Raw genomic sequence first — 27,983 nt, forward strand, 5'->3', positions numbered from 1 at the left:
TTGTATAGTACCCCTAATCCCTGCCCACTACACGCCTGTAGGAGCCCCCCAGTCACTGTGACAAACAAAACTGCCTTCAAACCTCTCCAACATCCCCTGGCAGGCAGAGATGCCTGGAGTGAAATCCAAGGAGCTAGACTGGCTCTCAGACCTCTCCCTTCCCCTCCCTTCTGTGCCTTTTTGGGGGAGCTGCAGAGAGTCCACTGTCTTCCCCATCGCCCCTGTCAGAGGAGGCCTAAGGTTCTGCTCTTGTGCCTGTGACGAATGGTGTATCTGCTGAAATCAAGTAAAGAATTAGCAAACCCACGGCACACAGATGGAAAGCCACTTCAGTAATGAAGGGGACATTTTGATCTCCAGTTGCCTATCTTCTGTTATCCATCTCTCAACGTGTCCTAAATTCACATGGGGACAAACATCAGGACTTTTGGGTATCCTAAAACACACTTTGAGTTCCTTGTGTTTAGTAGGCGTTAGGGCACTCTCTCGCCTTCCCCTCCTCCCAGCAGCCAAAGCAGTCACACTCACCTTCCTCTGGCCACCATTTACCCTAACAGAAGGGATTTTCATGGCTCAAGGATTCATATTATCACTTTTCTTATTTACAAAATCAATAAACACACACATGATTCAGAGAGGTGGTGAGCCCTCAGCAAGCCTCTCCCTCACCCTGGGCTTGGACCCCGGTCCCGGACTACAGTGTCCACCCAGCAGGAAAGACTTTCCCTGTCTTTGCAAAATACAGACACAAGAGAATTGAGTTGGAGGTGAATTCAGGGTGGGATGACAGGGTAAAAAAACAGGGATAGGAGGAAAATGAGGGACAGGATATACAGTTTTATAAATAACTAGACTAAGTCTAAGCATTTCTGTTAGAGGAGAGGTGGGAAGAGAGTTGAGAGGTAGGGGTCTAAGTAGGAAGGGGAGAAACAGTGCTTGGGGCCAGAGTGAGGGATGATCTCCAAGCCTCGATTTACCCCACCTTTAAAATGAGTGGATTGGCCTCGATGGTGTCAGAGCAAGCAGGTTGCTCTGACCTGCTAGGACCCTGTAGGGTTCTAAGCCTGGGGCTTTGGGACCGGAGCCCTGGGGATTGGAAGGGATTGGTGGGTACCCTAGAAAGGTGACTGATGCTCAAACAGGTTATGTCTGATCCCCAGGCTGGTACTGGGGTTCTGTGGAGGTGAAGTAGTCCTCAAGGAAGGACTGCAGGTACTCGAAGGTAGGCCTCTCCTCTGGGTCCAGACGCCAGGTCTGCTCCATGGCCTCGTACAGGGACGCTGGGCAGCCCGGAGGGCATGGCATGTGGTACCCATGCTCCACCTGTTCCAACACTTCCCGGTTATTCATGCCTGCAGGGTGGGGCTCTGTCAGTCAGGGGATCTAGCCCCTCCGGAAGAGGCAACCGGGAGGAAGCCCTTCCCATGACCACCCACCCTTCCACCTCCCCACCCCAGCAAACCTGGGTAGGGAACTCGGCCCTTGCTGATGAGTTCAGTGAGCAGGATCCCAAAGGACCACACATCTGACTTGATGGTGAATCTGCCAAAGAGAGCAGCCTCTGGGGCTGTCCACTTGATAGGGAACTTGGCCCCTGGAGAGATTGGGAGAGAAGGGAAAGTTATTGAGGGGGTCCCTGGGAACAGCTGAATTAAGAGAATGGTGTGCAGGGGTGCCTGGCTGGCTCAGTTGGAAGAACAGACGACTTTTGATCTCGGGGTCATGAGTTTGAGCCCCACGTTGGTTGAAGAGATTGTTTAAATAAACTTTAAAGAGAGAGAGAGAGAGAATGTTGTGTTTAGGATTGGGGGCCCTAAATAGAGAGGTCTCTGAGCATTACAGAAAGGACCTGGTATGTAGCCAGCACTTACTATGTATCTAGTATAGTATTGGGTACTTCACAAACATTGTAATAATTCTCTTAATACTAACAGCCAACACTTGTATGGCCTTTACTACATGCCCGTGCTGTTTTGTTTGTTTTGTTTTGTTTTGTTTTAAAGTTTTTATTTATTTAAGTAATCTCTACATCCAACATGGGGCTCAAACTCATGACCCCGAAATTAACAGTCACATGTTCTTCCATCTGAACCAGCCAGGCCCCCCTGCCACGCACTGTTTTAAAGTGATTTACATGCATTAACTCACTGAACCCTCACCAAAAAACCTATGACGTAGATACTATTATTATCCACATTGTACAGATTTGGAAAAGGAGGCACTGAGTAGTTAAGTAACTTGCCCAGATCACATAGCTTACAAGTGGCTAGGATTCGTTCCTGGGCATTCTAGTTACAAAGTTCCTATCGTTCCACTCTATTGCCTTTCACTTGAGAATTATGGCAGTGCCTGGTGTATATCTGCTGGCTTACTGTTGTCTGGATATTTTCATTTTATAGATGAGAAAAAACAGCTCACAGAGGTTAGGTGACTTGCCCAAGGCCACTCGTCTGGTAAGTAGAGGAGCTGGGATTTGAACTCAATCAAGAGTTGCCTCTTATACTACATCAGGATGGCAGTACCCGGGATAGTCTGGGAGTGAGGGGAATCCCTGTGTATGTGGGGCCTTGCGGCAGCCCCTCGGTATAGTAGGGAGTTCTTGGAAGGTAAGGAGAGACAGGCCACCTTGCCGGGGGTTGTACTCATTATCCTCAATGAGACGGGCCAGCCCGAAGTCAGCGATCTTGCACACCAGCCGTTCCCCAACAAGGATGTTGGCTGCCCTCAGGTCGCGGTGGATATAGTTCATGCGCTCCATGTAGGCCATGCCCTCAGCTACCTAGGGGGGGCAAGGTATGGATAGAAGGGAACATTTGTGTGTGGCTTGTGTGAGAGATCATTTGAAAAACCCACTTTCCAGATGAGGACACTGAGGCTCAGAGATGGGCAGTGCTCTGCCTCAGGTCGCACAGACGATCCCGTGGATGGGGCTGTACTTCCAGGGATAGGGTAGGTGCTCGAGGGCACAAAGATTTGTGGAGAATTAATAGGGGTGGAGTCTGAGATAAAGGCTGCTGCCTCTTACCTGGGCTGCCATGTCCACCAACTGGGGCAGGGTCAAATCCTGGCCCTCCCGGTCCTTGAGGAACTCCAGCAAGCTACCTGAGGAAAGGAACTCAGAAAATCAGCTGCAAGACTACTGCGGGTTCCAGCCCAGCCTTCTCTCGCTTGGCCCCGCCCCTGTCCAGATCCCTTCTCACGGCGCTTGGCCCCGCCCGGTTCCCAGCCCTCTCACTTAGATCCGTCCCCACCCAGGATCCTGCCAGGTGCCTCAATCCCTCATAGGTCTCACCCAGGCCCAGGTCCCACAGACACCTGGACTCTGCCTACAGCTCATTTCTCGTCCTCCTCCGAACCCCTAGACACGTCCCACTCAGACTCCGCCCCAGATCCCGCCTCTTCACAGATTCAGTCTTTACTTGCCCAAGCCCCACCCACCAGCTGACACTCCCCGCCCCCCTTCCCTCCCCCCCCCCCCCCCCCCCCCCGCGGCCGAGGCTCCACCCCCCCAGACCTAGCCTCAGCCCCGGCCAGTCTACCTTGGCCCCGCCCCACTACCAGCACTCACGGGGTTTCACCCATCCCGGCATCGCTCTCTGACTCTACCGAGTCCCCTGTCCCGTCGCGTCACAGATCGCCACTCAGGACCCTCCCCTAGAGATCCCTATTTGAACTTCCTCCCAAATCCCGCCCTCCCAGACTCCGCCTCCTGACCCTGCCCCTCACCGTGGCACATGAACTCTGTCACGATGTAGATGGGCTCCTCCGACACCACGGCGTACAGCTGCACCAGCTTGTCGTGCCGCAGCAGCTTCATGATCTGCGCCTCCTCCAGGAAGGCCTTCGGGGACATGGTTCCCGGCTTCAGCGTCTTCACCGCCACCTTCGTGCTGCCATTCCACATGCCTGCCAGGTGGCCGCGGTTCGTCAGCACCGGCTCGCCGACATCCCAAGCCCTGGCCCAGCCCCCGGGACCTCGGGACCTGCGTACCCAGCCACACGTCTCCGAAGCAGCCGGTGCCTAGCCGGCGCTGGAGCGTGATGGAGCTGCGGCTGATCTCCCAGGCGTCCTTGGCCAGGCCCATTGTCTGCGGCTTCATGGTGGTGCAGGCCGCTGTGAGCAGGTGGCATAGCCCATCGTTCACCTCTGAGGAGTGGGGTGGGGGGTGTTGAAGGTCACAGGCAGGCCAGGATGCCCCACACATTCCTCACCCCATCCCAGGCTCCCCCCAACCCCCTCTGAGATCAGTGGAAAGGAACTAGGCCACAGGTGAGGTCACAGGCTGGGGCAGAAGACAACCTGACCCACTGAGTAGGTGAACACGTTCCTGTCCAAGGAAGGAGGTGGCACCAAGAGGGAGAGATGATCCCTGCAGGGACGGGGTGGGGGTGGGGGTGTCCTTCCCATAGGAGGTGGCCTCCAGCTGGGCCTCCAAGGTTAAGGTGGGATTCTAACAGGTAGAAATGGAGTCAGGGATTCCAGACAAAGATGTGGACATGAGGCCTTCACCCTTCCATGGACCTCATCTTTGGCCTAATCAACCAAAGCAGAAACCTGAGCATTGATTCCCAGCTTCTTCTCAACCCATCAGCCCATCCTGCAAGTCAGGCCTGTTCAGCCTCCTACCCAGCTCGGACATTAGGGGGCACCCTTTGGACGTGGACAGCCTCACCCCTGTTTCCTCTGGAATCCTACAGAGCAGGATCCTGGGCTGGAAACCCAGAAACTGGGGTTCCAGTTCTACCCCAGGCACTACTGCTTTGGGAGCCCCTTTCCTTCTCTGGGCCTAATTCTCAGCGGGTTGGTTCAGGGATCCGAAGCACACACCAGCCCTGAGGGCCAGTCTCACCAACGTAGTGCTGCACCAGCTCCTGCACTGAGTTGAACTGGGCCCGTGTGGTGATGTAATAGCCACCCGTGTCCAGCTTGCGGATTTTGTAATGCTTCACATGGTCGCCTCTGGCCTCGTCCCAATCTCGGATGGACAGGGAGTAGGCACCTGTGGGAAAGGGTCACCTTCAAGCCTGCTCTCCTCCCCACTCCTGATCCGGGAGCCTGAGAGGCTCAAATGCCTGAGGACTGGGAATGTGGATGGCCACATCCCTTGAACCCGGTCCCAGTCTTATCTCTGCCCCCCCATCCCTGTCCCAGTCTGGGCCCTGGGCCTTGAGCCCAGCCCCTCGCCACTTCTCCTAGCCCCACCATAATAGCCCGGCTTCCCAGTTGCCCCTTCCCAGGACCCTACCTTTGGTAGTCTCACTCTCACGAACGAGGAAGGCCCCCCGGGCGTTCCCCGGGGAGAGCAGCTGCCTCTCCGCATCCTTCCTCCCGATCTTTCCAAAGTACCACCTGTTGGGAAGGGCCAGAAAGAGGCAGATCCACCCAGTTCAACCCCCAACTCGGCCTCCTGTGGGGAAAAGCCACCTCAGGAGCCAAGATTCCAGCTCCTCACCCATGAAACGGGGCTCATACACCTGCTTTGCAGCCTGGTCATGAGGAGCATGGAGACAGGAATGTAGAATTCTTGGCTCACAGGAGTGCCCAATAAAGGTTAGGCTTCTCCTCATTCTCTGGGTTTCCCTTCAACTAAAATCGCGAGGGGGCGCCTGGGTGGCGCAGTCGGTTAAGCGTCCGACTTCAACCAGGTCACGATCTCGCTGTCCGTGAGTTCGAGCCCCGCGTCGGGCTCTGGGCTGATGGCTCAGAGCCTGGAGCCTGTTTCCGATTCTGTGTTTCCCTCTCTCTCTGCCCCTCCCCCGTTCATGCTCTGTCTCTCTCTGTCCCAAAAATAAATAAACGTTGAAAAAAAAATTAAAAAAAAAACTCACGAGGACCCCAGTCGTCCGTGACCTCATCAGGGTGCCACCAGTCCCTTAATGTATCTCACTACTGATCCTCTAGGGGCTCATTTTGCAGATGAGGAACTTGAGGCTCAGAGAGAGGAAGTGATCTGCCCATAGGACTGGCTGATAAGTCTACCTGCCCAGCCTAGTTCTTTTCTCACTACCCAGGCAATCTCTCAGATCCTTCTTCCCACACTCCTCCCTACCCCCAAACCCTTTCCTCCTGTGACTTCCACACGACAGCCACTCCTGCTTTTCTTCCCCTCTTTCTGACTGCTCCTGTCTGGCTCTGACTGCTGCTTTTCCTCCACATTCTTAAATTTGGATATTCTTGGGGCACCTGGGTGGCTCAGTCGGTTAAGCATCGACTTTGGCTCAGGTCATGATCTCATGGTTTGTGAGTTCGAGCCCCGCGTCGGGCTCTGTGCTGACAGACAGCTCGGAGCCTGGAGCCTGCTTCCGATTCTGTGTCTCCCTCTCTCTCTCTCTGCCCCTCCCCCACTTGTGCTCTGTCTCTCTCTGCCTATCAAAAATAAATAAAAATGCAAAAACAAAATAAAAATATTTTAAATTTGGATGTTCTTCTAAGTCTCAACTTCAACCTCAGGCCCAAGCATTCCTGCTCTCTCTTGGATATTCTTCCTGGGACCAAATGATAGCTTAAAAAAAAAAAAAAATTGGCGGGGGCACCTGGGTGGCTCAGTCAGTTGAGTGTCTGACTTCAGCTCAAGTCATGATCTCACAGCTCATGAGTTCAAGCCCTACATTGGGCTTGCTCCTGTCAGTTTAGAGCCTGCTTCGCATCCTCTGTCCTCACCCCCCTTCCCCCTCCTCTCTCTCTCCCCGTCTCTCTGTGTCAAAAATAAACAATTTGAAAGAAAATTTTAAACTTTATTTTGAGAGAGAAAAAACTAAACAGAGCACACAAGTGGGGGAGGGGCAGAGAGAGGAGACAGAATCCCAAGCAGGTTCTGCGCTGTCAGTGCAGAACCTGACATAGGACTTGAACCCATGAACCTTGAGATCATGAAGTCAAGAGCTGGAAGCTTAACCGACTGAGCCACCCGGACACACCCCAAACTGCAGTTTTTAAAAAATGTTTATTTTATTTTTGAGAGAGAGTGAGAGAGACAGAGTGCGAGCAGGGGAGGGGCAGAGAGAGAGGGAGACACTGAATCCGAAGCAGGCTCCAGGCTCTCAGCTGTCAGCACAGGGCCTGACGTGGGACTCGAACCCACGAACTGTGGGATCATGACCTGAGCCGAAACCAAGAGCTGGATGCTTAACTGACTGAGCCACCCAGGCTCCCCCATTTAATTCTTATAACATTATGAGGTAGGTACTTTTGTTACACCCCCTCCCCATTAGACAGATGAGGAAATTGAGATACCTAGTGGTTAAGCAACTCACCCAAGGCCACACGCTCTTCAGCTGTGTTGCCAGAATAGGAACCCAAGCTGTCTGCTCAAGAGCCTGCACTCTTAACCACAGCACCGCTCTTAACCATGACACTGTAGTGAGTGAGCTCAGAGCTTCGTGACACTGCTTTGAGGGTGTGGACACAAGCATGAACCCCCCCAAACCTCCTACCTTCTGCATCATCACCCGTTCTGTCCTCCATCACTCCTACCACTTCGCCCAGATGAAGGCCTCACTGCTCCCCGAGCTCTGGGCCCCATCTACTCCCCTCTGCACAGAGACATCTCTCCCCTACCAGCCAGCCCCCACGTGAAGCCTCTCCATCCCACCAACCTCTACATATGCCCATGTTTCTTCCTTCCCCCCAAAACTGTTCTAAGCCCTAACTTGCCATCAACATTCTGTTATATCTCTCACCTCCCCTTCACTTGATAAAGCACTTCACACTTGGGTCTCTGCTTCCTCACCTCCTACTCCCTACCAGGCCCTGCTGTCTGGCCTTCGCCCCCCTCTTCACACAGAGAGATCCCTCACCAAGGTCACCCCCATTGCCAAACCCAGTGGCAGCCTCTGACACTCCCTTTCTTGTTTCCTGCAATCTTTCCTCCACCCTCTTGGCTGTTCTGACTTGGCTTGGCCTGGTTTTCCAACAGCAACTTCTCCTTTAAGGCAGCTTTCTCCAAAGTTGGGTCCCAGGGCCAACCTCTTTCCCACTCTCCGTCTCTTCCTTCACCCTCCTATGCAGCTTTAATGGTCACCTCCATCCTGAAGAGCCCCAGATTCCCACCCCGGCCCAGATGTGCCTCTGCAAGGGCCACAGCAAACGAAGAGCCTTAATGCCAACTAGGAAAAGATACCCCTCCCTCTGGGCTAATTCAGCAGCCTGGCTTGGCCTGGGCGGGGGCCCTCTCCTACAAAGCACAGCCTAATCCAATTCCTGGCAGGGTCCTCCACCTGGCTGTTCCTCTCTACGAATCTCACCCCAACGAGTCCCCCACCCCCAGAACCCAGGTACCTATACCCGCTCCCATGTTCCCCACTTTAGCAAATGGCACCCTCACCCACTCGGTTCCTCAAGAAGACTTTGGGCCATCCTTGATTCTTCCCATTCCCCATCACCCAATGCCAAATTAGTCACCAAGTCCTGGTCTCTCCAATCTTTTCCTTTCCCATATATGTATATATAGGTGCACATAGATAAAAAGTTTTTATGAGCCTCAGTTTTCTCATCTGTAAAATGGGGACAATAATAATATCAAATGTGTACTTGTGAGAATTAAATGCCTCAAGGTCGGTAAAGCACCTGTCATCACATCTCGGGTTATAATGGTACACCATGAATGATACTCCCCTGCCTCCTTAACAGAATTAATTCTAAGTAGTGTCCCCTTGCAATTGTTCAGCGTTTTACAATTTTTTAAAGCGCGTGTCCTGTTGTTATCACGGAAAGTCAACATGGAGAATGCTTAGCAAATGCAGTCAGACTATCTGGGTTCAAATACCAACTCCACCTACTTACTAGCCATGTGAACTTGGGCAGGATATTTGATTTCTCTGTGCCTCACTTGCCTCATTCATAAAACAGGATAAGATTAGTTCCTAACTCTGTTAATAGACAGAAAGCACTTTGACGAGGGCCCAGAACATGGTACGTGCTACATAAATATTGTTTACTGTCATTATCATCACTGTTCTCTTATTCACAAAATGACCTCACAGAATTGTAAATAAGAAGATAGGCTCAGAGTGGGGCTGTGACTCAGAGGTGGCCTTGGACTCCAGGGTCCTGTCCTGTCCATAGGGATAGCCACCCCCCCCCCCACACACACACACCCTACTCACTCTTCAGCCTGGATGGAGTCCACAGGGGCCACGTAGTTGCTGGGAATGTAGCCAGTTTGTCCAGAGCTGAGAGACCGAGCTTCCCACCAGTCACCCTCACTGCAGGCACAGGACACAGGCTGTCAGTGGCAACCCGGCCCCCTGGAGCACCCTGGGGCCAGGCAGGGCCGTGCAAAAGGTCAGGTGGAGACTAGCCCTGCCAGCCCCTCACTGTGGACACACACGCACCCCAGGGCTTTTGTCTGCTCTGCCCTCAGCCACTGCAGCTGCCCCAGAGACTTCTCCCTACAGAAGCAACATGTCTGGGGACACGTAGGACTCCTGGCATTCTCCTCTGGCTCCTCAGCTGGGCTGGGGTTTGGGTAGGCAGTGGACAGCTAATTCGGTCACTTACCCACTGAAAAATCCTCAACCACCCCCAATGACTGCATATTTCCTTCTGGATAAAATCCAGATTCTTCAACATGGCTTAAAAAGCACTGCAGAATCTGTTTCCACCCACTTCTCTAGCTTCTGCTCTCTCCATTCTACACCTCGTACTTTATAATCCACCTAGACTGAACCACCGGGTGGTTTCCAGAAGTCATCACGGATTCTCACTCTCTCTCACTCTCTCTTCCTCTTTTCTCACCTCTTCCCTCAACATCTATTCATTTTTTCTAGTCTCACCTTAGCAATCACCTCCTCCAGGAAGCCTGCCCTGATCACTACTATCCTGGAGACCACATATAGTGTTCTTTCTGTGCCCCAATGTTCCCATGCTCCCCCTACATAGCAGCAATTACTCAGAGTTGTTATTGTCATGTATCTGTGTCCCCAACTAGGCTGGAGCTTTCTGAGGGACCAGGTAGGATTCTTATCCGGGTCGTGTTCCCAGCCCAGGCCATGTCCTGAGCTGGGGGACCTGGTTACTTACGTGTTATTCAGGATGTGGAACTTCTCACCCTTGGTGAAGGTGAGGTCATCCTCTGTCCGGGCCTCATAGTCATACAGAGCGGTGAACAGGGTCACCCCAGCCCCTGCAGAGTCAGGGCTACTCAGCAGAGTAGGGCATGGGACAGGGGACTCCAAGGTGACTGCACCCCCAGAATCCTGTTCCTCACACAGGCTCTATGCCTCCCCACTGCTGCAGTGACTGGTTCCCAAAGGCCTTTGGAGTCCAGTGGATTTCTGATTTGGGCCTCACAGCTTGGCTCCACGTGGATTCAGGACACATGCCCTCAAGCCCATCCCACCCGCCCTGGGGAGTTCCCAAGTCACCCACTCCTCTTCCCCGCCAAGACTTCCCACTTGGGTCCGTCATCAGGGTCCCTCTCTCAGATGGGAACAGAGCTATGTCTACCCTTGAAACTGGGTTTCTGAAGGTAGGCCTGTACACTCTGCCTCTCAGACTGTGCTCTGAAAGCCGGGCCGTGTTTCCCACGTCACACTGGAGGCTCCTAAAGACGTCTCCCTTTCCCCCAGGTTTTCCCAGGATCCAGGCAGTGCCTGCTTCCCACCCACCGGACTCACCTGAGATGCCCCTGATGACGCCCCCATCGAGGAAGGGGGTGCTGGTGGACTGAGTGGGGAAGTTGTTGTAGTTGGGGATATGGACAAAGGAGGACACAGGCCGGGCCTGAGTAGGGTCAGGGCCATAGTGGTCCACAGCCCCACTGCCCCTGAAGTCCCCTTGCAGGCCAACATCCTCCTTGGTCCCCGGCTCCAACTTCTTGCAGAACACACAGCCCATTCCAGGTGCCCTGCTACAGAATGGGGCATGCCTCACTCTGGGGCCCCTGCCGGACGTGCTGCCCTATGCACACACGCTTGCACCCGTGCACACGCACACTCACGCAGGCATGCAGTTTCCCCTCTCCGGGTCCCCCCCTAGTGAGGGGTGAAGGTGGGGCAGGGCTACCTTTGGGTCTATCTCCCCGCTGCTTTGTTCAGAGAGAGAATGTATACCCTCAATGCGCTGCTTTGGGACGCTGCTGGGTTGGTTCATATATTTTTGCCTCCTGTTCCATCAACGTGTTGTGGTTTTGTGACACTCTTCAGAGTGTTGGTGCATGCGCGTCTTTTGTGCGTCTCTAAGTATTTGTGACTACACACATTTGTGGGTGTGTGTCTATATGTGTTTGTGCAGCCTCTTGTGAGTGTTTGTGTGTCTGTGCGGGTATGAGTATGGGCGCGTGTCTGTGCATGTGATGGCTCCGGGTGTGTTCATGTCTCATCACTTGCACACGTATGTACGTGCTTCTGTGCAAGTGTGTGCGTGTGCGTGTGTGTGTATCTCTCCGTGCATGCATGTGGTCTGTGTGTCATGACCAGGTGTAGAGCCCTGTGTGGGAGCATATATGCCTGTGTGTGTGTGTGTGTGTCCGTGTGTGTAAGTACGTCTGGATGTCTCTGGGTGTATATGTGTGTCTCCCTCTGCGTATGTGCATGTCTACATATCGAGGCGTATTTGCGTGTGAGCGTGTGTGAGGGCTCTGTGTGTCTGCACCTGGAGATTCCCTGCGGAGGGGGATCAAGGCCATTTCCTGTTGTGGGTCCAGCCTCTGGCCTCTCAGGCTGCCTCTTTATGGTTCCCCCATCTGTTACCTAGCAACAGGGCCCACGTAGGAGGAGGGGGCTGTGATGGGTTGTGGGGCTCGGGAAGGCCACCCACCCCTTTTCCTGACCCTGAAAGCCCTCAGTCCCCGCTCTCCCCACTCACCCCTCAGGCCCCTACTCCTGGGTCAGTGGGGCTGCGGCATGGTCCTCGGGAGGGGCCAGAGACCTGAGGGCGAGAGAGAAGGACGTGGAAGACGGAGGCTCGGCCAAGGTTCCTGCGAGCCAGCTGCCAGATTTGCCCTCTTCGGGAAGCCAGGCCTGGGCTCTGTCCCGGCATGACTTCTGCCTTCATTTTCCTTCCTGCCGCCCCTGGCAAGCTGACACATCCACCCTCACGCAGGACACATCACCCACACCAACTCTCTCACACTCACATCCACCTGACACACCGGCTCACCAACACGGACAGTAACACGCCCCGGCACAGAGTCACACACCAACACCCACCGCACACACTTGCGTGGGCGTGCCCGCCAACACCAACACACTCACACGAACCAGCTCTCACAGGAGCCCAAGCTCTCGCGCGTGGACACACACACGCGCGCGCACACGCGCAAAGGCACACAGGCTGCCTCTCGGGTTGACAGACTCGGAGTCAGATGCTCATATTTTTGCGTTAGACTGGTCCCTCTCATTGGATTTCTACCGAGCGGTGCTCTCTCACTCATAGGCCCCCAGTCCCTGGCCCTTCCTCTGCACGATGCCCCCGCGCCCACCCCAGGCTCCGTAAACCCCCAGCAGCCCCAGGGTTACGTCTGGTGGCAGACTGAAGGGGGACACCTACCTCCAGAGCTGGTTCCTACCCCCACGTCTAAAAAGGCCCAGGTCAGAAGCCAGGGCCACCAGGATCCCTTGGGGAGCCCCTAAACAAGCCAAGGCTTTCCCGATAGCGATGTCCTCTGAGCAACAGGGCAGGCAGATCATTGAGCAAGGGCTCCCCACGCCCCGCCAGAAACTCTGCCATTGCAACACTTAGAGAGGAACTGCTGGGGAGAGGGCTCGGTTTCCTAAGATGTGAGAGGAATGGACAGTTGTAGGGTGGGGCCAACCCAGTGAACCCTGATTTCTCCCAGAGGGGCTGAGGACCTTCGTGACGGGTGCCCTCATCTTGCCTTTCTTGACCCCTAAGTCCAGTTCCCTTATGGATAGCCTCCTCCTCTTCTCTCTGGATCCTGCCCCTCCTACTGAGCACACTCACCTCTTCCAGGAAGGCTTCCTGGCTCCACCAGATCCAGCTGCCCAGCCGATGGCTCTGTCACATCAGTGCCCCGACCCCCACTCTAGACCTACCAGCACCTCTCACTCTTCACCGTAACTGTTCTCCTGTGTGTGTAGGGGAGGGACACCCATCTGGTGAACTGCGAAGGCGGGCTGTGGTAAGAGCCCTAAAATAGCCCGTGCTCACTAGGCCATTGCTGCGGATCTTCACCTCGGGACCCCTCCCCTGGGGCGCAACCACTGTGTCTGAAAGGCCCCAGGACACTGAAGGCTGCTCAGGGCCGGGGAGAGAATACAGGTAGAGGGGGAGGCCACCCAGGGCCCGGGGAGGGAAAGGATTTCAGGCACTGAGGGGACAGATGGGGACAAGATGAAGACAAAGGTTGCACGGTGAGAATGGAGGTCTTCTCACAGGAAGACACACACACGTCTCAAATGGCACACGGGGCCTACGCCCAGATTCACACAGCCCTCCTGACACATTCTTGGACGCGCACATTACCTCGCCTACACACAGCACCTCACAGAGACTCTGAGCTCTTCTCCACACATACCTCTTCGAGGATACCCACCTCCCCACGTACACACACCTCCGGCCCTCACCCATCTACGCACGCGCACACAGCCATACACACAGCCTCTCCACAAGAACGGCGTACCCAGAGTTTACAGCCCTCACTATGCGCCAGCCACCGCGTTAAACACTTTACGTATATCCCCACGTTTTATTCTCATAACACCACCACGAGGCACTACTAATATCGACAAGGCAACCGACGCACAGAGAGTTTGGGCCCAAGGTCACACAACAGGATGAATCCTGACATTGGGCTCCAGCATCTGAACCACCTCTCTCCGTTGCCTGGTCAGAGACACGGATAATTACAGCCAATCGTGCAAGCACGCACAGATGCATGGAGCCCCCAGAGGGACACAGATCTGCAGACCCCTCTCCCCAGTCACAGACCCACACAGAGCGCCTCTCTGTAAGAGACACAAATTCGCACAACCTCTTGGGTCCCCACATAGATACAAGGTTGCCACTTCCGACAATGCCCAGATAAATATTACCACATTTTTATTTTTATTTTGTTTAATTCTTTTTTTTTAAGGAGGCTCTACACCCAATGGGGGGCTCAAACTTACAGCCCCGGAATCAAGAGTCACATGCTCCACTGACTGAGGCAGCCAGGCACCCTACCGCAACATTTTTATTTTATTTTATTTTATTTTTGAAAACTTAAAAAAGATTTTTAATGTTTATTTATTTTTGAGACAGAGAGAGAGAGAGAGAGAGACAGAGCATGAGCAGGGTAGGGGCAGAGAGAGAGGGAGACACAGAATCTGAAGCAGGCTCCAGGCTCTGAGCTGTCAGCATAGAGCCCGACGTGGGGCTCGAACTCGCGAACATTGAGATCATGACCTGAGCCGAAGTTGGATGCTTCACCGACTGAGCCACCCAGGCACCCCCTACCATAACATTTTTAAATCAGCCTAATGGGAGCCCCAAATTCTGCATGACTGGAATGGGGTGGGAGGGGTGGTTTAGGAACCGTCAGCCTCTAGAAAGAGGCAGAGGGCTGTGTGGGCTGAGGAAGACGTGACAGTGAAGGGCGCAGGCGATGGGGAACAGCTCTCAGGACTTGGAACTCCCCGATGGGGACTGAAGCCCAGGGCCAGGCATGGCTCTCTGGGCACCAGTTTGCCAAGGGGTTTGGGGGAAGTGAGGTGAGGGGGCGGGGCAAGGGTTTGGCATCTGCATGGCCCAAGGCATTGAGGGGGCCACACTGGATGTGCCCTCACTCAGGAAGCTTTGTCAGAGGAAAGAAAGAAATGGGGGAAACCAAGAAAGAGAAGGCAGAGACAGAGACTGAGAGATACAGAGAGACAAAGAGAAAGAGAGGCACAGAGAGAAACAGTGCAGTGTGCTGGTACACTGACTCTCAAAAGAAAAAAGAAAAAGGTCCTGATTTGTAGCATTTGCTGATTTCCATGGTATAAATGTTCCCACCATGGCTGATTTCGAGTAGCCGAGGTGACTTCCTGAACACTGGGCTGGGATGAGACTCACACAGTCAGCTCCCCAGAGCCAATCCTAGCTGGCTCCAGCAGCCGGCTGACAGCAAGAAAGAAAAAGAAAGAGACAAAGAGAGATAGAAATGAGAAATAGAAAGATAACAGAGAGCCAGAGACAGAAAAAGCGAAAGGTAGGAATGAAGAGAAAGACCGAGAACGAAAGATTCCAAGGCAGAGGGAAAGAGGCAGAGGAAGCAGGTTGGGTCGTCTGTGCTTGGGTATCTGCATACGGACAGCCCCTAGGACTCTCCCGCAGATCCTAACTGGTGCAAAGCCAAGGGTATTTGACTTCCTCGAAGTCTGGCTAATAACGATTATGCTTTAAAATGTCCAATTGATTAAACACTTACTCAGCGCCTGGCATTGTGCCAAGCAATTCCCATGCATGATCTCATTTGGTTACCTGAGGAAGTAGGTTTTATTACTACCCCCATTTTACAGATAAGCAAACTGAGTCACAGAGATGTTTAGTAACTTCCTCAAGATTACACAGTAAGTAAAGGGAGACTAAAATGCAACCCCAATCAATTTGGCTCTAATTCCACTGTAGGCACAGTTCTATTTTGTAGCCCTGGTAGAAGCAATAATGTGTGTCCCTTAATGAGCACCTACAATGTGCTGGGCCCTGTGCTACACGTTCTAAGTCCTCACTACAGCCCTGAGAGGCGAAGCCCAGGTTCTCTCAGACAGTCGTGATTTTCACAGCCGTAGAATCCGAACCCAGGCTTTTCTCTTCTCAGAGCTGAACTGGCTGCCTGCTAACACCAGAAAGGGAGCCAGCAGCTCAGAGAGGGGCCACAAGCATTCTGGCCACCGCAGGAACTCGGGTCAGTTTATGAGTATGCCCCTTAAACAGCTGGTCGACAGGAGTTAGTGTCTATAGCCACATCTGTGTCAAAATCAGGTTGTGGGTACCAGAGCTGAGGTCTATTCCTAGACCAAGGTGTTCCTGCCTTCAACACCTCCCTCTGTGTGGCCTTACCCGACTCTGTTCTTTTGCTTTTTTTTTTTTTTTCAGTGTAAGCTCTATGCCCAACATGGTGCTTGAACCCACAACCCCCAGATCAAGAGTCACATGCTGTATCGACTGAGCAAGCCAGGCGTCCCTGTTCTTTATGTTATTAGCTCTGGGACCTTGGTTGAATGATATAAGCCCCTCTGAGCCTCAGTTTTTGCATTCGTGCAGTTATTCAGAAGGCTTGAAGAGATGTGGCTCTTGACCAATGTGCAGTGGTCAAGTGAGGCTGAAAACCACAAGCAGCAAAGCTAGAAGGCCCCCCAGAGACCATTTATCAGTTCATCCCCCTCTAGTGTGTAGGGGGGGAAGTGACTTGCTCAAGGTCAAACAGCCACACAGGGGATTCAAAGCCAGGACCATTAATTCAGGTCCAGAGTTGAGTTCACACCGTGGCTGCATTCTTCAGAGCCTGTGCAGGAGGTCATGCTGTCCCTGACTCGTATACGTCATATTTCTAGCCCCTGGCCAACTGAACATACCACCCCTGCCATATGGCAGCTGGCCACGCAGCAGGGAGCCTGCCTCCAGCCTAGCCCTACTCCTGGACATAGGAGCCCCGGGCCCACCCACCCTCTCTTGAGGTCCACACTTCTCCAAGCCATGTCAGGGCTTTGATGTAGACACAGGATGTCCTGTTCCTCCCACCCCTCCCACCCCCCCCCCCAACCCCTGCCAAGTATCCAAGTGGGACCTGGAAACAGATTTAAGCTGAATTCTACACAGCCTGACAACTAGCTCGAGCCATTGGGGAAGTTGGTTCACCTCTCTGAGCTGTAGTTTCTTTGCCTAGAAAATAGGAATATAAATCTCTACCTCATGGGGTTGCTTCTGAGGATCAACGGTGAAAGCACCAGGCGCACAGCTGGTGCTCAGTGAACTTTCACTTCCGCTCCTTTCCCTTGAGGAAGCCCCTCCAGGGCCCATGGAGGTGGAGCAGGCAAGGGTGGAGAAGAAAGAGAAGTTCCCAGGGTGAGGTGGGAGGGCTGGGCTGGTTCAGTCAAATGGGGGGGGGGGGGGGATTTCAGAAAGAGGGAACTGGGACTTTGGGCAGCAGCCGGAAACCACCATCCTGCAAGAGTTCCGGCTACTCTTCAGGGCTCTGGGCCAGCCAGGGGCAGGACACAAGCCTTGGCCCCACTGAACCCCATCCCCTCACCGAGACCTGACCCTCCTGAAGGCTTCCGTCTCTCACCTGCCAAGGCCCTGCCCCCCCCCTCACTGAACTCCAGGGTCCTTACTAACCCCCATCTTTTTCACTGAGGCCTTGGCTCTCATTGAACCTCTAACCATCCCACACCAACCTTTCTTGAGGCCTTAACAACCCCCTACTTCTGAACACCCAGGGCCTAAGAAGACATGCCTCAGTCCGACTCTAACACCTGGTAGAACCAGGTGGAGGGGGCGGGGGGGGGGGGTGGATGCGGAGGAGGGGGCCTATCTTTGTCATATTGCTTACTCCACATGATCCTAAATGTGTCAGCTGAATTTTCTCCATGTGTGTGGGTAATGGTAGTTTCTCATCTATTGCTGAAAAGTCACCCACCAGCTTCTAAAATAAGGGTCTTTAGGGATTCAAGGTTTTGGGGAGATGGGAGCCATCGGTGGTTCAGGGGTTGCTGAGGGAATAGGAGTCTTCCAGACAGGAAGCCTCCTTCCTGGTTCCACCTTAAACCAGCCCACACCCTTAAACTAGGGGGTCTGCTGGCCTGCTGGTCTGCTTGGTGCACAAGGGGTCCTGGCTTCTCTTTCCCCAGCTCTGAGGTCCCCCCTACCCAGCCTTCCAAGGTCTGGCCACTTCCTTTGCCACATTAGCCCCAGGTGGCTGTAGAGAACACCCTAACACCCACACATGTGCTCACAGGCTCGCGCTCATTCAAAGTCCAAACCATACTCACAAACATCCTGACACCTCGCTCACAGCTTCGGGCCCACTGGGGAGCAGGAACCAGCCATGCAGCCCAGGAACACCACACCATCTTCCACCATTCCCCAGTCACCCCCTCCCCTCTCCACAGGGCTGCAGGGGATTTAGTAGGAGTGAGGGGGGGAACGGAGGCCTCAGCTCTGGCTACTTCCTTCACCACGTCAGGGACAAGAGGCCCTGGATTCAAATCCCTACTGCTGGCCCTGTCAGTCCTTCACTGCTGAAGCTCCATCTTCCTGCCTGTAAAGTGAGAACGGAGCCCTGCTTTTCCACGGTCCCACAGATGGAAGGATGCCTAAAGGCTCAGGGGTCACTGGGTGTGGCATCATAGGGGTTGGGGGACCGAACCTCAAACCTGCTCACTTTCCCAGTATGGGGCTTCAACAGATCCATAAACATTTATTTACTAGATGTCACTTGTGTGCTGCTCCCGGAGACCCTGTCAGCCTTTCTGTACCCCCTCCATGCTTTCGAGAAGGTGAAGGAAAGCATCCCCCTAGGTCAGTCATAATTCATAAACCCTCTAAGGACACTGTGCAAAAACTGCTTTCTGCACCTGATTCTGGGGATTTGGGATGGCTGGGGGGGATGGGGGCTGAGTGGGGGCAGAGGTCATTCCCCGCCCCCCATAATTCAAATGAGGAAAACGAGGCCCAGTGAAGCCCTGTAACTGGCCCAAAGTCAGACAGCAATCAAGAGCCCAGTCTGGCTCAGTTCCCCCCGACTGCAGATCCTCACCCCAGAATGTCTGAACACTTAGCATCATTGCCTTACTCCTCTGTCCAGAAGCCTGCCCCTGACTGAGGACCCAAAATGGGGGCGGAAGGGGTACCAAAGGGGACTGCGTGGGCAACGCGCCCAACAGCAGCCAAGCGCTGGTCTCTCCCTCTCCACCCTCTGGTTGCTACGGAGACAGCCCCTCCGGGCAATCGCGGTCAAAAGCAGGATTTCCGTCGGGGCTGCCAGCAATTCCCGGATCCCGAGGGGAACGCGGACCGAGACCGCCACTGCGGGGGGGGGGGTGGGGGGGTGGGTGGTAAGCAGGGGGCACCCAGAGGGGCCCATCCCTGCTGAGGGCGGGGACTTCCCCAGGAAGCCGGGACCCACGCCTCTAGCGCCTCGGAGGAGTCCCCTAGTCGTCCGGGACCCTCCCACCAGTGCCGGGGGCGGGAAAGTTTAGGGGGCTGCCATTTCGGCTGCCTCCCCGCCCTCTGGGCTGCAGACCTCACCCTCGACTTCTGCTGATTTGGGATAGGGGGACTTCCTGGACCCCCAGAATTGTGCCCCACATTGTGCATTCTCCAGAAACGGTTCTCCTTGACCTCCTCCAGCAAACTCTCTCACCTGGTCCTCCCAGCACCCTCCCCCACCCCCAGTTCCCCTCTTCCAGACCCTCCAGCTTCTTCCCAGTTCCTCACTTTCAAGGTCCCCTCAGTTTATCCCCCAGCCCCTGTTGGGAGAGTCCCCTTAGTCCCTCTGCCCTGACTCAGCCCCCTTTCCAAATTCTATTACTTTCACTCTACAGGTTCCCTCCGTTTTCCCTACCATTTTGGGGGGGGGCGGGGAGAGGGTCCCTTCGGTCTGCTTTCCCCAATATTCCTTCAGCACCCCCCCCCCCTTCCAGATTTTATCAGTCTCTTTCTCCAGGTCTCCTCAGTTTTCCTCCTGAAGTCCTTCTCCAGGGGGCTGGGAGGGGGGTGAGGTCCCTTTGGCCCTCGGCTCGCTCAGCTCTGCTCAAGTTCAGCCTGCCTCCCGCAGCCCTCCGTCCAGGGCGCGGGCGGGTCGGAGGCGGGGCGCCGCGCTGCCCGTCCGGCCCCACCTGACGGCCGCCTACCTGGTCCCAGGGGAGGCCGCCTCGGACAGACCCCGGGAGAACCAGCCGGGCTCCCAGCAGCCGCGAGTGCCGACGCCGTGGGGGGCGGGGGCGGGGAGCTGGGGAGCTGCCGGCCTCAGACCGCCGCCCGCTCTGGGCCCGGAGGAGGAAGCCGCCTCGGACTTCTCTTATTGCAGCCCTGCGGCGGCGGCGGCGGCGGCGGGGAGAACTCACAGGCCCGCCCCAGCCCCGAGCCGGCAGCCCGGGGGGGGAGGGGGGGGAGGGGCCCTCAAATCCCGGGCCCGCCTGCTCCCACTTCCCGCCTCCCCCGGGTTACCGGGGTTCGGCTCTCCCAGCTCCTCCCCCAGACCCGGACCCCCTAGCACAGCCTCCCCTAGCACTGGCCCCTCCAAAGGAGCAAGTTCCTCACCCCCTAGAAGCACCTGCTCTTTTAGACGGATTGGAGTTCAGGTGAAGAAGCAGCTGTTCTCTATCACTGAAGCCCACCCCCCACCCCCTTTTGCAGCTGGGAAAACTGAGGACCAAATGCAGGCAGGCTTTACCCAAGTTCTCCACAGCCCGCTGACTTCAGATTGCTGTCACCGGAGCCACTGCGGATCCAATCGCCTTGACTTGCCTATCTCAGGAGCCGGAGACTTGGGGGCACAGGGATGTAGGGCGGTGGGGAGGGCGGGGACCCTTCTGGGAAACTGCTTGTCAGAGGAATCAGCCCTCAGGCCACACCGAGGGAGGGAAGAATGTCAGCTTCCCCCAAACACCCAAGATTTAGAGAAACTTGAGTGTCACCCTCAGTTCCAGCCTTTCTGACTAGGAGGGATCCCTGACCCCTACACACGCGCGCACACACACACACACACACACACACACGGGGGGGGGGTGGGGAGAGGTTCAATCCTCCCTCCCTCCATTGTTAACTTCTTCAGCCTTAAACCAAGGACCAGGAAAACCCCTCCTCCTCTGGGGAGGAGATGTGTGTGGGAGGGCCATTTGGTGAAGTAGGTGTGTTCAGGATATGGTGGGAAGGCAGGGAGGGTGTGTGAGCCCAGGTGTGTGTGTGTGTGTGTGTGTGTGTGTGTGTGTGTGTGTGTGTGCGCGCACGCGCGCTTGGGTGAGTGATTATAGGCAATGAAATCGATGACTGCAATGTTGGAATCAACAACTGGGACACGTTTTGCAGGCACATGTGTTTCTATGTACGAGCAGGGATGTGTGTGAATGATGTGGGTGTATGTATGTGAGAGTGTGCTTGTGCACACACGCTCAGGTACGTCCCATTGTGATTGTGGGATGTAGGTAAGAATGCTTTTCTCTTAGCAAAGGGAAAGCAGCGATGGGAAGGAAGAAACTGGAGGAGGCAGAGACACAGGGACTTGGGAACGGTGGTCTCACGTTGGCTGGGCAGCTTCACAGCCAACAGCAAACGCTACCTAACTTGCTGTTGGTCCACATATTCGCTTAACAAACAAACAAACAAACAAATATTAGTTATTGCCTGTCAGGTACCAGGCTTAGGGAACGCAGAGATTAATGAGACTGGTCCCTGTCCCTAAGGGATTCCCAATCTATCAGGCTCCCTCTGTCATCCATCCACTTCTGGCTCCTCAGGAGGCCTTCTCTGACTGCCACCCCCACTGGCAGCACCTGCTACCAAGGGCAAGTGTCTGACTCTTATCAATGCTCCCAGCACCTAGAGTAGTTCTGGCACAGGGTAACATGTTCTCCGGGCACAGGAATGCATGAATCCATCAAGGAACAAAGGAGTTAACAGGTGAACAAATGAAAGCCCAATGGAAAAATAAATAAGTGAAGGTAGGAATTAAAGAATGAATGAAAAATTCAGGAATCCATGACTGAATAAGCAAATGAATAGAAGAGCAAAACTGCTTATGCTTTTATGTGTTTTAAATGTCTATTTATTTAGGAGTGTCTGAGTGGCTCAGTCGGTGAAGCGTCCGACTTCGGCTCAGGTGATGATCTCATGGTTTGTGAGTTTGAGCGCCGCATCAGGCTTTGGGCTGAACGCTCAGAGCCTGGAGCCCACTTCAGATTCTGTGTCTCCCTCTGTCTGCCCCTCTGCTGCTTGCACTCTGTCTCTCACATTGTCTCAAAAATAAATATTAAAAAAATTAAATATAAATGTCTATTTATTTAAGTAATCCCTACACCCAACATGGGGCTCGAACTCACAACCCTGAGATCAAGAGTCCTGTGCTCTACTGACTGAGCCAGGCAGGTCCCCTGTTTATGCTTTAAAAATACAAATTGGAGGGGCACCTGGGTGGCTCAGTCAGTTGGTCGTCCATCTTCAGTTCATGTCATGATCTCATGGTCTGTGAGTTCAAGCCCCTCATAGGGCTCTGTGCTGACAGCTCAGAGCCTGGCAGAGCCTGGAGCCTGCTTTGGATTCGTGTCTCCCTCTCTCTCTGCTCTCCCCCTCCCACTCTGTCTCTCTCTCACTCTCAAAAATAAATAAACATTAAAAAAAATTTTTTTAATACCAATTGGACCACATAAGTTCCTTGCTTAAAATTCTCCTGTGTCCTCCCTCCCAGTTTGCTTGGAGTAATAAGAATAAAATAAAATGCCACAATAACAAAGAATAACAAAATTCAAATGCTTTGCCATGGCCCCCTAGGCTTTGTGTGCCTTGTCCCTGTCCACCCCTCCAGTCCCACTTGGGCCATCTTCCTCCTCAGCTACACTGGGATCCTTCTCGGTTGCCAGAATACATTGAATTTTTGCTTCAGGGCCTTCTCACGTGTTGTTCCCTCTTCCTAGGACACTCTTCTTGCTTTTCACAGTACTGGCTCCTTTCCGTCTTTTACCTGAAGTACCCTCCTCAGAGAAGCCGTCTCTGACCACCCCATTCAGGGAGGGTCCCCTTATTCTTGCCCTTGACACCCAGTTTGTCTCCTTCATGGCAGTTGTCACAATCTGAAATGGTTTATTTCTCAGTTCATTGTTTATCGCCTATGAATCTCTCTTGACCAGATCAGGGCTCTGATCTCAAGAGATACCTGGCATCACTCGGGACAGATGGACAGAGTCTAGGACTCTCATTTATCCATTTAGAATAATCTGGTGGTAGGGACACAGACTGTGGCCCAGACTACCTGGTTTGTGGACCAACTCTGCCTCTTCCCAGCTCTATGACCTTGGACAATTTATTTTACCTTTGCGTGCTTTGGTTTCACCATCCGTAAAATGGGGATACTAGTAGACCCCACTTTACAGGAGTCTTGGGAAAAATCAATGAGCCGTTGGCACATAGTAAGGGCCATAAAAGTGTTTGCTATTATTCACTCATCCATTCGATCAAACCTCAGATCTTCCCTGTGACTACCCTACGCCAGGCTGGGTGCTGGTGTCTCAAATAGGAATCAGGCTCCAGTCCTTGACCTCTATGTGGCACAGGAGACTGGTGGGCACAGGGGCAGAGAGGCCAGAGGCCATAGGAGGGGCCTGTTGAAACCCCCCACTATCCGTCTAACCCCCCCCCCTCACATTTTCCTTTAAAACATTTCTGAAAACTCCGAGCAAAACCAAAAATCAAAGTCCAGCAAGCCTACTGAGACCTGCCATCCGTTTCCCATCTAGCCGTCACTCTCCTCCTGTTCTCACTGCTGCCTTCAAGCAGCCTAGATAGTGTCTGTTGTCAGTCCCAATATCCTTGTTGGCAAAGACCGTGCTCTGCTTTGCCTCCCTTCCCTTCCAGTGTACTTGCCCAGAAGTCTCCAAGCCTGCAGCAATCCAACCACCCACCTTCTCTGGGTACAGAGGAGACAACCACCTGCTATGCAGGCAGGGTCACAACTCCCAGCCTCAAAAGGACATGAGCCAGCCCCAGCAACCATCCAGTGCACTTCCTAATAAGCTGGCCCTATAGATCTGCCCAGAGGACCAGTTCACGCCCTTTCTTCTGTCTTTCACCTTCCCCCCTCTTCCCTCCTCACTTGTACTCTAAATGCCCTCACCTTTTGTATACCTCCCACCTTCTGTAACCCCTTCTCAAGCATCATCTATCTCTCCCTCCGCACGGAATTATCCTTGCAGCATACAAGTAGGTTCTAGAATTTCCCATTTAAAAAGAAAAAAAACAAAACAAAACAAATATCTTCCCTCAGAGAATTAAGCATTTATCCTGCTTTCTTAGGAGGATCTGCAGTTCATTCCTAGCGGATGAGGGAAAGCTTTTCTTTTCTTTTTCTTTTTTTCTTTTTTTTTTGGAAAGCTTTTCTTTAAAGAAAAAAGTGCCAACTAATACACTAGAAGGGATGTGAGAACTAGAAAAAACCCATTTTGCAGCCTCAATTAGATAATCAATTTAGGCAAACGAATCATCAGTGATGTGTGAGTCAGCTTGGGCAGTCGTCACAAAATGCAGGGTGGCTCAAACAACAACCTATCTCTCACAGTTTGGTAGGCTGAAGGTCCCAGATCAAGGTCTGGTGGGATTGGCTTCTGGTGAGAGCTCTCTTCCTGGCTTGCAGACAGCCACCTTCCAGGTACATTCTCACAGGACACAGGGAAGGTGAACTCTTTGGTGTCTGCTCGGATTCCAGCCCCACCCTTATTACCTCATTTAACTTTTAATTACTTCCAGAAGGGCCCTATCTTCAAATACAGTCAAATACAGGGATTAAGGCTGCAACCTGTGAACTGGGGGGAAGGGGGACACAATCCAGTGCATTGTAGATGCCAAAAATGCCCGGTGAAAGGTTTTAAGGAACAGACAGTTAACACGGTGCTGGGAAGGAGCACGGCACAGCCGATCTGTTATTTGCAAAAGGGATTTCTCCTTTTTAATGGAGAAGTCTGGTAGACACCTCGTAACTAAAGTAAGCTGGCACCATGTGACTCCTTGGGTGATGACTAGTAAGGATGCGTCATCACTGTGAATAATTCTTGCTACAGAAGCTTAACCTAAAAGCAATCAAGGGGTCAGCAAACTATTGGTCATATATGACCTCTGCCTGTTTTTGTGCATCCCCTGAGCTGAGAATGACTTTTGCATTTTTAAGTGGTTCGAAAAATCGAAGGGAGAATAATACTGCTTGACATATGATAATTAGGGTAAATCCAAATTTCAGTGTCCATAAATAAAGTTGTATTGAAGCACAGCCATGCTCCAGGGGCTTTCGTATTGTGCGTGGCTGCTTTCACATTACAATGAGGGTTGAATAGTTGCAACAGATGCTGTATGATCTACAAAGCCAAAAATATTTACTTGGCTTTATAGAAAGTTTGCCAATCCCTGCTCTCGACCTGACTTCCAGGTACAAGATACACAGAGCTTAGAGGACTAAGGTAAACAGCGTTATGAGGGGAACTTCAAACCCATCTACAGTGTGAAACATCCTATGAGAACACTGGACTGGTCACTTTAAAAAGTTGCTGTCATTAAAAAAAAAGGGGGGCAGGATGGGGGGGGTGACTGTTCTATACTGAAAGAGACCAAAGAGACATCACTACCAAATATAGTGTGTGAACCTTGGTTAGATATTTTTGGAGAAAAACCCGCTAAAGCCAGTAGTGGTTGATATGTTTTTCTCTTTCTCTCCTAGATTTCCAGCTCCAGTAGGGCAGGAGTTTTGTCTCTAAGTCTACCCAGCACCTTGCAAGTGCCTGGCACCTAGTAGGTGCTTGATAGACGCTGGTGGCAAACAGGAATGAAAGAAGGAATCACTTTCGCTTGAGGGACGGGGATGACCTCACAGAGGAGGGAGTGTCCGAGTGGGTTCTGAAAGATAAATAGGAGACTGCCCACAGGAGAAACTTCTAATAGAGCCCCCCGCTCAATGGCTCTGGGGCCAGGGATGACACCCATTCTGTGGGCCCCAGACAGCAAGCAGAACTCTGACTGGTGGGTGGAAGCTCAGGCAGACAGGCAGAGTTTCAGCTCAAGAGCAGAGGAAGAACGACAACGGTCAGGACAGCTCAGCAGCAGAATGGTTGGTCTCAGGAGACGCCAGAGTGAGCAGGTGGAGGAAATCCACATGTGGGCAGGGGGTGGGCCTCCATGGGGATGCACAACCAGTCCCACCACCAAGCCTTTGCTCCATGGTGCTCCCCATGTGGTGGCCTCTCTCCTTTTTTTTTTTTTTTTGCCCAGGCTCAGCCTTCTAGGCAGGTGGTATTTTCTCCCTTCTCTGAACCTTGAGCATTTCTTGTCTGCACCGTAGGGGGCGTTTCACATGCTTGGCCTTTTATGGGCAGGCACGTCTTCACCTAGTTAAGAGGCAGGACCTCTGACCCACTGTATGACCTTGAGAAAGTGCCTGTCTCTGGCCTTCTGTTTCCTGATCTGTACAAGGTTAGGGTGGGACAAGACGTCCAATGAGGGCTGTTCAATCTCCAGATGTCTTGCTTGAAGTCTGTCTGGTCCTCTTGGCCTGTATATAACTGGGGACTCCTGGAGGACAGGGAGGGTACTGGCTGAAGCCCCTCTGCCAGGACCCCAGGAAGGGACCCGACTCATCTCTGCACAGCACAGGAGCCAGGGGTGGCTGTGGGGTATGTGGTGATCCTCTGACCTCCTTCCTTGTCAAAGGCAGCGTGGGTCATTCAGGCCCCACAAGTTACTAACTGTGTTGTCTTAGGCAAGTGATTTAACAATTCTAGGCTTTAGTTTCTACATCAATAAAACCAGAACAGTAATAGCTATCTTCCAGGATGTGGAGTAAAAGAAATGATGGCTTTGAAAGCACCTTTACCAGATGTACAAAGAGCCATCAGGAGCCAGGGAGGGAGGTCTGATCAGTTTTAGAAGCTTTCCCACCGCTCCTTACCCTAGTCCCTCCATTCTCATAAGGTGATTGGTGCAGGGAGAAATAATAAATACTTTCTATGTCTAAAGCAGGTCCGGCACATAGTAGGCGCTCAAACGTTTGTTAAAAGAAAGATTCATTCTATAACCACTATCTCGCTTGAGCCTTGAAGCAAAATGGGAAGGGGCAAAATAATGGTTTTCTCTGCTGCAAGGGTAAAGCCACTGCAGCTCAGAGAAGTAAAGCGATTTGGCAAAAGTAACACAGAAGAGCTGGGTTTGGAACCTAGTACCTTCTGCTTACAGAACCCATAATTGAGATCCCCTCCCATGCAGCCATCTGTGGTCAGGGACTTGTCAGGCTCTGCCTATACTCGCCGTCACATAAGGGCGACCTGGTGGGTGGCACTTGGACAAACACAGAGCAGGGTGGGTATGCTCCCCCCCAGTCCAGGGGCTCAACTCTGCTCTTTGGTGGCCCAGAAGTATGCTCCTTGGACAGAGAGACAGCTTGGCCTTGGCTCAGCTGCCCATTTATCAACAGATCCATGGAGCCACAGGACAGGTGTCCCAGAGCAGGACAGTGGGAAAACTGGCACAGTACGGGGCTGTCTGAGACTGTGGGACTGCCTCTGGGCGGCTGATCCAGCCAGGGGGCTCATGACAAGTTGACGTGGGAGGTCAGGGGTATGCCACCCCAGGGCCTAGGCGCTCCCAACTTCTGTGAGGACTACCATGTTTCCGGTTAGTGGGGCTCTTATCCTGGGGCGGGGGGAGTGTTTCTAGAGGAGGGAAGTACTTGGCTGGGAGCACCACAGGGAAGGCAGTGGAGCCATCTCACAGATTCCTCCCACCAGAGGTGTTGACGTTGGACTTCACTGATGTCCAGGAGACGTCTGAAGCCCCGGAGGACGTGAGAACCAGCAGGAGCTGACTCAAGTACTACCACTGTCCCTGAGGGCAGGACAGAGCATTATGGAGGTGCTGGGTTTCAGAGTAGGCCTGGAGTGTTCCTGAAGGGGCAGCAAGATTTTCATTAGGGGTGGAGAGCTCTAACGGGAGGGAGGACTAGAGTACTAAAGTGAGGTGCAGAGTATTAGGCGTGTTGGTATGTTTCAGGGGGACTGGGGTATGAAAGTTGGGGCACACATTTTAAAGTTGAGCTGGAGTTGGGGTGCCTGGATGGCTCAGTTGGTTAAGCGTCCCGACTTCAGCTCAGGTCATGATCTCACGGCTCATGGGTTTGAGCCCTGCGTTGGATTCTGTGCCGACAGCTCAGAGCCTGGAGCCTGCTTCGGATTCTGTGTCTCCCTCTCTCTCCGCCCCTCCCCTGCTCACACGCTGTGCCTGTCTCTCTCTCTCTCTCTCTCTCTCTCAAAAATAAAAAATAAACATTGAAAAATTTTAAAGTTGAGCTGGAGCCTCACAGCAGGGTCTGGAG

General features: G+C 53.2%; 1 protein-coding gene across 8 annotated transcripts; it reads right to left on the reverse strand.

Moving 5' to 3' along the window:
• Positions 1-580: 580 nt before the first annotated feature.
• FGR (FGR proto-oncogene, Src family tyrosine kinase) lies at positions 581-20,375 on the reverse strand. 8 transcript variants are annotated; one of them, XM_045476269.1, is made up of 13 exons: positions 20,319-20,375; positions 11,807-11,869; positions 10,618-10,850; positions 10,022-10,124; positions 9,106-9,204; positions 5,247-5,350; positions 4,851-5,000; positions 3,992-4,147; positions 3,727-3,906; positions 3,026-3,102; positions 2,626-2,779; positions 1,463-1,594; positions 581-1,352 (listed from the first exon to the last, which is right to left on the reverse strand). In XM_045476269.1, the coding sequence occupies exons 3-13, from the start codon at positions 10,835-10,837 to the stop codon at positions 1,144-1,146; spliced, it is 1,584 nt and encodes a 527-aa protein (XP_045332225.1). In that variant the 5' UTR covers positions 10,838-10,850; positions 11,807-11,869; positions 20,319-20,375; the 3' UTR covers positions 581-1,143. The 8 variants fall into 8 exon arrangements, with proteins under 8 accessions (XP_045332225.1, XP_045332229.1, XP_045332221.1 ...); XM_045476273.1 differs by having other exon boundaries at positions 10,618-10,847; positions 20,319-20,333; XM_045476265.1 differs by lacking the exon at positions 20,319-20,375 and adding an exon at positions 19,777-19,965.
• Positions 20,376-27,983: the final 7,608 nt, after the last annotated feature.

The sequence above is a fragment of the Leopardus geoffroyi genome, chromosome C1, assembly GCF_018350155.1.
Source record: "Leopardus geoffroyi isolate Oge1 chromosome C1, O.geoffroyi_Oge1_pat1.0, whole genome shotgun sequence".
NCBI lineage: Eukaryota > Metazoa > Chordata > Mammalia > Carnivora > Felidae > Leopardus > Leopardus geoffroyi.